Source organism: Rhamphochromis longiceps, linkage group LG5 (genome assembly GCF_057381845.1).
Source record: "Rhamphochromis longiceps isolate RC_006_pf linkage group LG5, R_longiceps_female_GT1.1, whole genome shotgun sequence".
In the NCBI taxonomy this organism is placed as follows: domain Eukaryota; kingdom Metazoa; phylum Chordata; class Actinopteri; order Cichliformes; family Cichlidae; genus Rhamphochromis; species Rhamphochromis longiceps.
Genome location: NC_140561.1, coordinates 39386870 through 39398881, shown reverse-complemented (window position 1 = coordinate 39398881; position 12012 = coordinate 39386870). Strand labels below are relative to the sequence as shown.

At 41.5% G+C, this 12012-nt stretch overlaps 1 protein-coding gene across 5 annotated transcripts in view; it reads left to right on the top strand.

Annotated features, from left to right (window-relative positions):
• The window catches only part of matn4 (matrilin 4), a 29959-nt gene that overhangs the window by 3499 nt on the left and 14448 nt on the right, over positions 1 to 12012 (top strand). For 3 of the 5 annotated variants that reach the window (XM_085407626.1, XM_085407627.1, XM_085407623.1), the window contains exons 2-3: positions 9652 to 9792; positions 11684 to 11859. In XM_085407626.1, coding sequence (XP_085263752.1) covers positions 9720 to 9792; positions 11684 to 11859 — 249 coding nt within the window. In that variant the 5' untranslated portion in view covers positions 9652 to 9719. Of the gene's footprint in view, positions 1 to 1796; positions 1848 to 8157; positions 8225 to 9651; positions 9793 to 11683; positions 11860 to 12012 lie in introns of all 5 variants that reach the window. The other 2 variants (XM_085407625.1, XM_085407624.1) reach the window with 2 other exon arrangements.

Here is a 12012-nt window from a genome sequence, read left to right as displayed (position 1 = left end):
ATCGCTGCACCTACTTCCAACGTTAATGAAATCGAGGTGACTCGAGATTGTTGCACAGTGCTTTATAATCTGAGGTGTGTATTTGTGACAAGTCGGGAAACAATCTTACAAGTGACCCAATCAGATGTGGAGCCAGTATTTCACCATCATGATGTTTGACCCCAAATCCAGCTGTTTAAATAAGAAATATTTGTGCCTCCAGAAGATTCATTGTTCTCAATTGACAGATAAGGTAAAAATGACATTTTAATAATGTCTGCTCATAAACTGAAAGTAAAATTCAAATCAGTGCAAATTATTCTTCAGAGGAATAACTATCAGATACAGGGATCTATCAGGGCAGCTCAATTTTCTTTCTTTGAAAGTGTTTTCTGGCAGTTGAGCTTGACGTGTCAGGTACTTGTGGCATTTTTCAACAAGCAGGGTTACTGTTGAACTGCTACTCGTTCATAGAGGTTTGATGGAGCTTGAGTTTTAGAGTTAGTACAGTTTAGTAACAAGCAAAAAGAAACAGAGAATGAAAGGAGACACACAGCTTCCCTTAATAGTCACATTAACAAGAACCGATTCACTTTCACTGTGAGCGCTAACACTTCAAACCTGTAAATTAAGTCTTTCTTTGCTTGTTTCATTTGACTTTTGATAAACTGAGACTCAGAAACTTTCTAAACGGATGTCTGAAAGGTAAGATTATCTGTCACCATTTTAACCTCAGGGTCATGACCCCAGGGGGGCGGTGCGGCATCATTATCAGAGGCTGACGTGGACGATGGTAAATAAGATGTTTTCACATGTCAGGCATTCGTTTATGACAGCTCCACTCAGTTCATGTCACCATTGACTGGTCTTTCGAAACTTCACTTATCAAATTGAACCCTAGTTTCCAGATGTTTTTTTTCTCTTTTCACAACATATAATGATATTTTTTTACTTTCTTTTTTTTCGCACTTAAAAAATTCAAATTGCGGTCTGATGACCATAATAATGTCAGAACAGTTTTATGTGAGAATTCAGGTTTCTGTCATGAGATGCTTTATGTCACAGAACTGACAAAAGGCCGTGTACTGTTCGTCACAGGCACTGCTGAGCATAGAAATCATAATTTGGCCAATTGATTTTTTTGGTTTCTTTACTAATTTTAGTGGAAATGGATGTTAAAAGGTAATGTGATTAGTTCAGTTCGGTCTTGGTTTCAGGACCACATCAAATTTACAGATGAATTGACATAAAAATCTTCAGAGGTTTGGCCCAGTGTAGACATTCAGATCAGGAACCACGATTCTCTGTAAGGATTCTTTACCATAAAGATAGTATAAAAAGAGTTATTCAGGTCCAAATACCTATCATAATCAAATAAGTAAAATTGGGAGACATCATCTTGATGTCCTCAAGAAATAATTTCAGCTAACTAGTCTGGATCATTTCTATATCCAGGGAAATAACTCTGAGTCACAGCCTCTGAGGCTAAAAATGATTTATCTCGTGTAACTGGAAATATCCAAGAAGTCTGTGCTTTAGTTTGGGTGAGTAAAATCCTAACCTAGTCTAGAATGCTGCTGAGCACAAATTAAGAGCTGTTATTCTGATTGTTGTGCATTTTATTCATGCAGCTTGCTAACTAGCCTTGCTGGCTTTACCTAGTAGGTTAGTACTTGACCTTCTTGTTTAAATAACAGTGAGAATGTCGGGCTCCCAACATTAAACAGGACTACAACCAACATGCAAACATTAAGGCTTCAAAGTGGAACTCAAAAAACAATGGGTGAAGTGACGGTGGCTTCATCTTTCATATACAGTCTATGCTCGAGTCACACTCTGTGTGGAGGACATGTTCAGCTCAGGTCGAGGTACGTACCCTCTTTATTCTATCACTGTTCAGTTACAGTAGCCAATGTCACGATACGTAGAACACAACTGCATTTTGTTTGTTACATATTCCTAATATTTCACACTCAACAGAACCACAGAAGTATTCACGCTGTATTCAGGTTTGGCCAGCAGAGGGAGCTGCAGCCACCATAGCACCACCGCAAAAGTGCTTTCCAATAAGTTAGTTTTATTTATTTATAGGATTACAAAATAATACTACTAACCTTTCTTGCCATCTTCCCCGACATCCAGTTCATCCATGATGGCCGTGGCCTCTGCTGAATTTAGGATGGGGTGTTCCTCGGGTCCATGGTCACTCTGCTTTTTTAGAAAAAGTTCAGGTTTAACAGAGAAATGTAAGTGACATAGACCAACAAATGCACACCTAGCAGATAGTCTTAAGGGGGAATAGAACAATGACTTCACTGTCCAGTACTGAGTCCAAGAGCTGTGTAATTCTTTTCAGGCAGCTGTCGACTAAACATTAGGTTGGCTTTGTGTTGCAGTTTGATGGTCCACTGAAATCAGATGTTTTTCTGCTGCTGGGTTCACTATCTGTGTAAAAGCTTCAGAAATGCTGACGGGCGACAACATACGTGGCTTTGAAGAACTTACAGGGTGAAAAACAAACCATGAGAACTTCAGCATCGGCTAAAAAACAGCACGTAATAACATCACGTTATGGTCTTACTGTTAGCTGACCTGAAGTCAAACTGTTGTCCTGCAGCTTTCTGGTTTAGATGCTCCTGTTGTTGTTTGTATTCTGGCCTAAAGTTAGAAAAAAATCTGTTCTATACATCAGTTTCTGCCCATCACGACTGCAGCGTAGTTAAAATGTCCAGCAATCAGTCCAATGATCAGTCAGACCAGAGCAGAGCTTCTACTACACCTTACAGTCACGCTACAGTAAGAGGGGCTCTGGTGTATCTGCGCGTGTTCATGTTTGCACTTCATCCCGGACCTGTTATCAGGCTATGGTGTGTGTGTGTGTGTGTGTGTGTGTGTGTGTGTGTGTGTGTGTGTGTGTGTGTGTGTGTGTGTGTGTGTGTGTGTGTGTGTGTGGATAAGGAGATAATCACCTGTTACCAAACTGCAGATTTCTCATACACACCTTCCTCTTCAGCAAACACTGCAGGTACTTGCAGGCTGATTTTTTTTCTACATTTATCTAACATCAGGTTTTCATTAATTCATTCAGTTAGCCAAAAATGCAAATAGCTTCATTCTTCGCTCTTTTTTTATACTTTAACATGTGGGGAAGAAGGTTTTTAGTCATAAAAAAACACCAAACATTAAAAACAGTCCCATAAAAAAGGTAAACCCCCTCAGAAGCTCTTTTTAGAAACAAAGGCACAATAATGAGCAATTTTCAAGGTAACATTGCTTCAGTTTATTTGAGGAACATGCAAGTTAGTCATTGAGAAGGGCTGTTATTTACAATCTGTAAATCAGTCCTGCTGGCAGTACAAGATACTGTGTTACCTTCATAACACGAGGAAAACACCCTCTGCTAATGAGTGAGCATTTAGCAGCAGATTTCTAAGGAAACTGAGAACAGAAGAAATCCAGAAAACTTTTCATTTTTCAAGCCTTTAGCTTTATGATTCTCCTCTCTCCAGCACATACCTCCACCTCTCCAGGCTCTCCTCCACCTGCTCCCTACTCTCACTACAAATCACCGTGTCATCTGCAAACATCATCATCCACAGAGCATCCTGCCTGACCTCATCTGTCAGGCCGTCCATCACCACTGCAAATAAAAAGGAGCTCAGAGCAGCTCCCTGACATAATCCTACCCCCACCGTGAAACGTCAGCCTTTAGAGAGCGAGTCTTTCATGCAAAGCTTACCATGTACTGACTTCATATTCTCACACAGATTTTAGTGCTATTGATCTTTAAATAAAAATTCCAACTCATTTCCAATTTGTTGACCTACCTTGATTATAACAGGATGAACAAGCAAATCTGTGTTTTGGGTTTGTACCCTCAGAGTTGTAGAAATTCATGTTTACATGTAAATACCTTCATGTGTGAGCCTGACGTTTCGTGCAGTGTCTCTGTGTTTCACAATCAGCAATAACATCTGCAAAGAACATTAAAGCCCGACAAAAACAAACAACAGGAGTCAACAAGATGCCTGTGCTTTCCATCTGTCAGCAGTCACCGGACCAAAAACACATGCTACAGCTCCTGTGATTTACTGCCAGCTCTGACCAATGCTGAAACTGCCAGCTTTGTAAAAATCCTGTGAAAGGGCTTTGTGTTGGTTGGTGATGTGAGATGCCAGATGAACAGTTTGGAGTCACATTTGTCAGCCTCTGTTGAGCAGCGAGGGACAGATGGAGAAGAATGGATCCAAAACAAGCTGAAACATATTCAGTGTTTTGACTGAAATGTGCTGGGATCCTGCTCATTCTTTCTTGGCTCTGTGTGCGCACGGACATGGCCACAAGTCACTTTATTTGGGTTAAAAAAACTGGAGATGAGTTTTAATTAAGGCAGATAAACAACAGCCAAAAAGCCCATGCCCGGTGAGAGTTCCTTCTGTCCACTGCCTTCAGTGTGAGTTGACATCAGGGAAGAGTGCAGGGAAAGCAGGAAAATGCATCAACATGTTCTTCTCCCAGAGGGAGCAGCACTAACAGGAAACCCAGGCCTGATAATGTGCTGTTGTCTAAGTGTGTCTGTGATCGTCTGTGCTCTGACTTTGTTCGGTAACAGCACAAACGTGTCCATTCAGACGAGCTGATGGGAAGCTAAGAAATCTGCAAAAATGTGGAAATGGAGCCTCTGACATAAAACTGATTCTTTAGACAGTAATAGTAAAAATTATGTAAGTACTTTTACTTTAGTGTTTACTGGTGTAGTGGAGGTTACATCACTACAATCACAGACAATTAGAAATTATATTCCACAGCTTTCATCTGATGATGATATGACTCATTATGGATTTACTGATCAATTTACAAAACTCACTGAAAGCAACAATAATGTTACTTTTTCATAAACTAAACAGGAAGTATGAAATTGAATGTGTTTGTATGTAACAGGATCGATGCAGCTGAGCTTTAGTTTTAGCTGTTTGAGTCTTTTCACTGATGGATGTAGACCGCAGAAAGAAAATAGTTACATGAAAAACATGTAACAAGGGTTGTAATGGGATCCTGCTTTTTTGAAAGTGTTTTTTAAATGTGTTGATGGAGTCTTAACCATGAATGCCATTTGGTTCCATCAGATTCAAGACAACGCAAACATCCTCTCCGCTGAAATCTCCAAACCAGAGAAACCCAAACTTAAATAGTGCAGATGATTTGGAGATGGACTGTCCTTAAACACAGCTGACGGTCGTATTATGACATTTATGAGTTTGACCTTTTACCCTCTTAAATATCAGCTTTAAAAATGACACGTGGATAAATCCAGAGGTTCATTTTTGCTGCCTGAGCTCGAAAAGAACTTTAAAGAAACAGTTTGTGTTTCATTTCTCGTGGTAAAGTCACCTTCACGCCAACATCAACAATATCTCTGCTCTCTGACTGCCTTGTTACAAGTAGCTGAGTAAACTGCACGGTTGATTTACTCTCCAGTATGTGGCATCAAACTGCTCCTCACAAGCATCTAGCTGCCTTTCTAAATGTGATTTTGTATTTAAAGCACATTTTCTTTAAAATTAGGAAGCCCATTCAAATACATTATACTGTCATGCTGCAGTTGCACAATATAATGTGCTGTTCATAAAACTGATATCACAGTGGACAGTTAAGATACTGTAGTGAATATATTTCCAAGAGTGGTTGGCGAGCAGACCATCTAAGTTTGTTTACTGTGCTAATGGAAGGAAACAGGAGCTCGAAGTAAGACTCACACTGTTAGCAGCCTCGCAGCCACAGCGAGCGGCAGCCGTCACCACCAACCCGTCAATGAAATGTTTAACGAGAAAATATTGGCTCTGAGCTGAAAGATTCTCTTTGTGGATAATTATAGAACATATGCTGCTCTGTGACCCGGGCTGAGGCAGAGCTGTGATACGTGTGTGTCTGCAGCGCACACGCTGAGCGGCGGCAGGATCCAGTGGATTGTTGTTTAGTGGGGGAGACAGGAAAAGGGGAGGTGGGGGGCTGGTTGCTGCCCTGTGGGTACAGAAAGCTGTACCACACACACACACACACACACACACACACACACACACACACACACACACACACACACACACACACACACACACACACACACACACGCCTTCCCTAGCAAGGTTATTATTGGTAACGAAAACTAACGAAATAATGAAAACTTGAAGTGAAAAAACATTTTCGTTAATGGAAATAAAAATAAAAACGAGACTTTGCCAAAAAAGGAAAACTAACTAAAACTGTAATGAGTGCTCACAAAACTAAAATTAACTGAATTTATAGCAAAAATGTGTTTAGTTTTCACTGATGTGTGCGTGTCATACAATAGTCTAGCGTGAAAATGAGGTGGTTTCCAGGTTTTTTTCTTGCTGTGTCTCACTATGCCAGCAGGTGGCAGTATGTTAGTCGAATCGTCTGTGTTGCTGCTTCGTCCACGCGCAAAATCGTGTCAGCAAAAGTCGGGAGAAAGTGCCAGAGTCTAATTTGGGATTGCTTTGATTGGTAATCTAGCTTACCTTGAAGGTCAGGGAGCACGCCCAACCCTCATCCCCAGAAACAGAAGCTAACTCCAGGCAAGGCAGCGTGATGCATCCCGAGACAACTCCACAAAAAACATTAATGCAGTGCTTCAATCGGCGACCTGATGGCTACTGGTTGGTCAGTTCGCAGGAACATCACAAGCGAGACGAAGCGTTGGCGAATATGTTTATTGAGACTGGGATATACATGCAGCGTGTGGGGATAGGTTAATTGGATAATCCAAATTGCCACTAGGTGTGAATGTGCGAGTGAATGTGAGTATGAATGGTTGTCTGTCCCTGTGTGTCAGCCCTGCGACAGACTGGCGACCTGTCCAGGGTGTACCCCGCCTCTCGCCCTATGACAGCTGGGATAGGCTCCAGCGCCCCCCGCGACCCTGAAAAGGATAAGCGGAAGCGAATGGATGGATGGAGACCGGGATATCTACACAACTGTGTGAGTCAATTGTCTTCAAAAAGTTTAGTAATTCACTTGAACCAAAATTAGGAACACCTGGTTCTGCAAGAGTTCATAGCCTCATTGGGGCCAAGATATATCTTTTTATAGGTACCTGGTACCAAAGGTTGTTCATCTGCCCTCATTTCCTTTTTCCTTTTCTTTTTAAAGAACCCATTGGTTCCCCATAGGTGGGAATGTGAGTTGTCTGTCTCTGCGTGTTAGCCCTGCGACAGACTGGCAACCTGTCCAGGGTGCAGGGTATGGTCGCTGGAATAGCAACATACCCAAGGATGAGCAGAAGAGAATGACTGATATGATGAAACTGGGATTTTGTTACACTTAATTATTGCAAATATGACTAAAACTATAACTGAAACTAATCAAAACTAAACTGAACACACTTACAGACCCTGAAATCAGTTCATACCTTAAAAAATCTTTAAACTCTGGTGCTTCAGTGGAACCTAAAGTGGGCAGGTGTGCACTGTTACAGTGTTACATGCTTCAATCACACATGAGCCAAAGTTCAGGCTTCAGACTCCTGGAAACACAAAGTTTCTGACAGTTTGTTCTACTCTTGGATCTGTATGATGTCACACGAAGCAGTTATCTCTAATATAGTCACATGACGTGGCGTTACTTCTTGTTCAGGAGAAAACTGCAGCGGTGACCTGTGAGGTCGGGGTGAGCACAAAAACAAGCGGCTGTGCGGTGACATTACTGGTGGGAGGTGAAGCGACCAGTGCAGCGGGTGCACTGGGGCCTTTAAAGAGAGAGAAACTGGGGCCACCCAGGCCTAGTATAAGCTAATAAAGTATGAAATGTGGAGGTGGAAAATATCATGATAGGTCCCCTTACATAAAAACCATAAAAAACACATTTTCTTGAAACATTTTCCTACATGAACTCAGTCACGTCACAGCAGAGGCCTCACTATGTGACATGAGTAGTGCACATTTGTCACGCTCACTAAAATTACTACCAGGGCCCTGATTAGGATTTCACCGTGTCAGGATCTGGATCTAATATTGTGTAAGTGGGAACAATCTGACTGTAGTCTGATACACCCTGAACTTCAATAACAACCACCTTCATTTTATTCACACACTTGTAACAATGGACTGAATATTTTTCAGTAATTAGAAAAATAACATTGCTTTTGATAATCTTTGTTTGAAGGTAGAAGGAATCGAGATCTGTGTAATACGAGGGGCCGAAGCTATGATGATTGATGCGCTCTGCACAGGTCAGTGACAAAATGATAAAGACATAACCACCAGCTAACCTTGAAAACATAAAAGCAAGAAAAATGTGCTCCAAGTGTTTGGCTGAACTTTCGCGGCAGAGACGCTCGTGAAAATATGTGGACGAGAGTGAAAGAGACGAGAGAAAGTGGGCGAGGAGACGGAGGGAAAGGCAACGAGACAAACAGAGACACAAACTGAAAAAAGAGCCTTTGTGCTCGGCTACGTCTGTTGACTCATTACTCTGATCTGAGCCAGTGATGACCGCAGTCTCTGGCAGCCAGTCAGACAGCGATAAACCCCCGAAGGACCCCTCTCTGTGGGCCTAAATGAAAGAGAGGTGGCTTTCATGCTGCCTGTTTGAATTGACCCAGTGCCTCAAACATAAACACGTCCCAGACTTTATCATTATCCCCCTGCTGCTGCTGCTGCTGCTGCTCGCCTGCAGACACATTAGGGTCTCTGTGTCTGCCTGCAGCCTTGTATTAGCAGGTACTGCTGTGCACCTCATCCAGGTGTGTTACGCTGAGTGCTTTATGAAGGGGCAGGACTGGAATGTTTCACTGCCATTGTCATCATTAACACTTTACAGATCACTCTGATGAGCTTCAAGAGATTAAACATTTTTCAGTTGTGTGAGTGGAGAATATGTTCCAAAATATAAGGTATAAGACAGTTACTGTATTCTTAATGAAAACACTGAAGATGCCAATGATTTTTTTTGTTGCTTCTGCTTCCATTTAAAGCTCCATCCAAGTACGCATCATGGCAGTGGTTCAGAAATAATCTCTCTCATCATTAGAACCCCTGAAAGCACATTCCTGTTGTGTATGTATTCAGTAATAGTGTAATAAAATCCAGAACGTATCTACATGACCAACAGCTGCTAATACAAGTAACATGGTGAGCCACACAGCTGGAGGTGGTTTTTAATTTAGACATCCATTCACAATTAAATTCACATCATTCAAAAATCTGTCACAGTCGTCGTCATACAGATGTGTCAGGCCTGAATCGTAGGTTTGGTATTAATGAGGACAAAGCTCAAAGGACAAAGCACCTCAGTTGCTCTCAAGAATGATTAAGTGTGTCTGATGTGATCTAGGAATGTCTTCCAGAGGTAATTTCTAATTTGTGTGTGTTTAGGCACACATATTAGACACAAATAACTTTGAAGGATTAGATAAGAATCGAGGTATGTGCTGTGGTCTGTGTGCTCGGTGCTGGTTGATGAGGCTCGTGCCTGTTCGAGGATCGTCAGCATGGGAAAGAAGGAAAGAGGGATCTCCTGTGTCCAAGTTTGATGTCTTGCAGACTAATCTGTCCATCCTAACCTCTTCCATCTGCAGACATTAAAGCTTTATGACAGCATTGCAGTATGTGACCGAGTCTCAAAGCGGGCACTATCTTGCTCGTCTTTTCTTCACAGTTTGATCCTGTTCCAATTTATCTGAGCCCAGCTGCGAGTGACCCGTCTGCTAGATCGATATCATTTGGATGAAGATGAGACAACTGAGCGCATTCATCCTGTTGACCCTGGCTGTCCTCGCAACAGCCAGACCAAAAACAGGTCAGTGTGCAGATACTGTGAGAATTACTGAAAAATTCTTTTAAAAAATAAATAAAGATTTTTCTCTTCCTAAACAGGTTATATAAATGAGGGCATAATTAAATTTTAAGAAAACAAATGAAAGAAAAGGAAGTCGGGAAAAATGAGAGATAAATGTTTAATGATGGGCATTTAGATGATCAAAAGAACAAGGAGCTAATGTGGGTTTGGATCACAATAGAAACACAGAGTCACGGCACAAAGACAAACCAAAGCCTAAATAAGAAAGCTATGATTTTAAATCAGATGCTTTCAGTGGATTGCAGAGAGTCTATAACTGTAAACAATGGTTTAAACAACCATTTGACAGAACAATTACACCTTTACCAGAGCCAGATGTTTTTCACTTTAAGGGTAGCTTTGCATGAACAGTTCAAAATAATCCTTGGTGGTGTCCTTGTTGAACTTTTGGCTCACAGGGACGTACCCATTTAAAGTCTTTGTTGTTTAAGCTTTCAACATGTTTGATATTAAATGTAAATGTGTCCTCTAAAAGGAGGAAAACATTATAATTTAAATTTAAAATGTCTAATATAAAGTGTTTGTGATGACTGAGATCATGTTAGCTAACTATGAACACACAGTGACATGCGTGTGGCTCTATTGAGTTCAAAACTGTTTTTATCTTTAACTTTTGGAGTCACGGTTTAATTTAATTGACCAAATTAGGACTAAGAAATGGCAAAGACCCAAATTTAGATAGAAAATGTAAAAAGAAGGGTTGAGGACTTTTTTAGAAAAGTTATAACCTGTAAATGTTGCCACCGCAGGTCACTGAATAGGACTCTTTATACAAGCGTGTGAATTATGACTTCTGTGAAAGGCACGAATGTTTCAGGACATATCCCTGACACCTATACATTACATCTGCAGCTGACTTGATTTATGTGACCAGACAATGCAGTGGACGTGTTTATAAGGCGTTAAAAATTGGCTACTGTTGACGTCTATTTGAACCTAAAGATGGATTCCATCGGTCCCACACGTCTGCTTATTCTGACACTGAGTCTCGTCTGTTGTGACTTTCACTTTGTCTGAAGAAATTCTGGATGGACATTAATCAAACAGTTTCTTTCCAACTCGTAAAGCCACACCACAAAGACAAGCCAACCTCATACTTCATTCATGACGGCAGCGTTTTTGAACCTAGATGATGTTACAACATGGGAGCGCGTCCGAAAAATATAAAGACAAAAACAGGTGTCCTGTGGCGGCTGACGCCACTGAGAAGCAGCGCTCAGGTGGTAAATAATGTGAACGCTGTACCGATGTTTGAGGAAGGCTGCTGCTGTCGTGCTTCAGAGAGAGAGTAAAATCCACACAATTTAAAAAGAAAGTCGAGTAAGAGAGAAGCAGCCTTTTATCCTACTAATCAGTCACAACAGTAAAATTGTTTAGGTTTTCCTCAGAGCACCAAAACAGCTCTGATCCTTTCACACGACACACGACACCGTCTCGGGGCCTGTGAGTCTCCTCCATCATTCAGAGGCCACGTCTGTGTTTCATGTGTTGAAATCACACTTTGCTTCTCCGGCTCCTGAAAGTGAAACAGTCCACTGCGTCCCACTGAAATTCATTAAACACAGATTACAAAAATATTTTAAAAAAGGCTCAGCAGCTTCCTGAGCTGGACACTGCGGTGAACATCACTCAAACAGGAACGAAGCATTTGTTGGGGAATAATTTGTGTAACGACACAATAAAAATCCCCATGTTTCATGTTTTATGGGATCTCACCAAATTTAAATTTGGAGCTTTTGAGGTCGGAGGATTGCTGACTTCTTCTTGAATTTTTTTCACCATTGTTGAAACATCTAGTTTGAACAGATTCTGCTTTTCTTCTTTCTTCCAGAACCTGCGCAGAAATGTAAGACTGGTCCGGTGGATCTAGTCTTCCTCATCGACAGCTCCCGCAGCGTTAGGCCACATGAGTTTGAGACCATGAGGAAGTTTATGATTGACATCATTAACACCCTGGATATTGGACTAAATGCCACCAGAGTGGGAGTTGTTCAGTATTCCAGTCAGGTAGAGTAACCAGACAGGACCCAGACCTCCTTTCATGTTGTAGTCCTTCATCTCTGTCAGTGCGCCCCAGGGTGGCTACAATGTAGCTGCCATCACCAGTGTGTGAATGTGTGTGTGAATGGGTACATGACTGAACGTGTAAAGCGCTTTGGG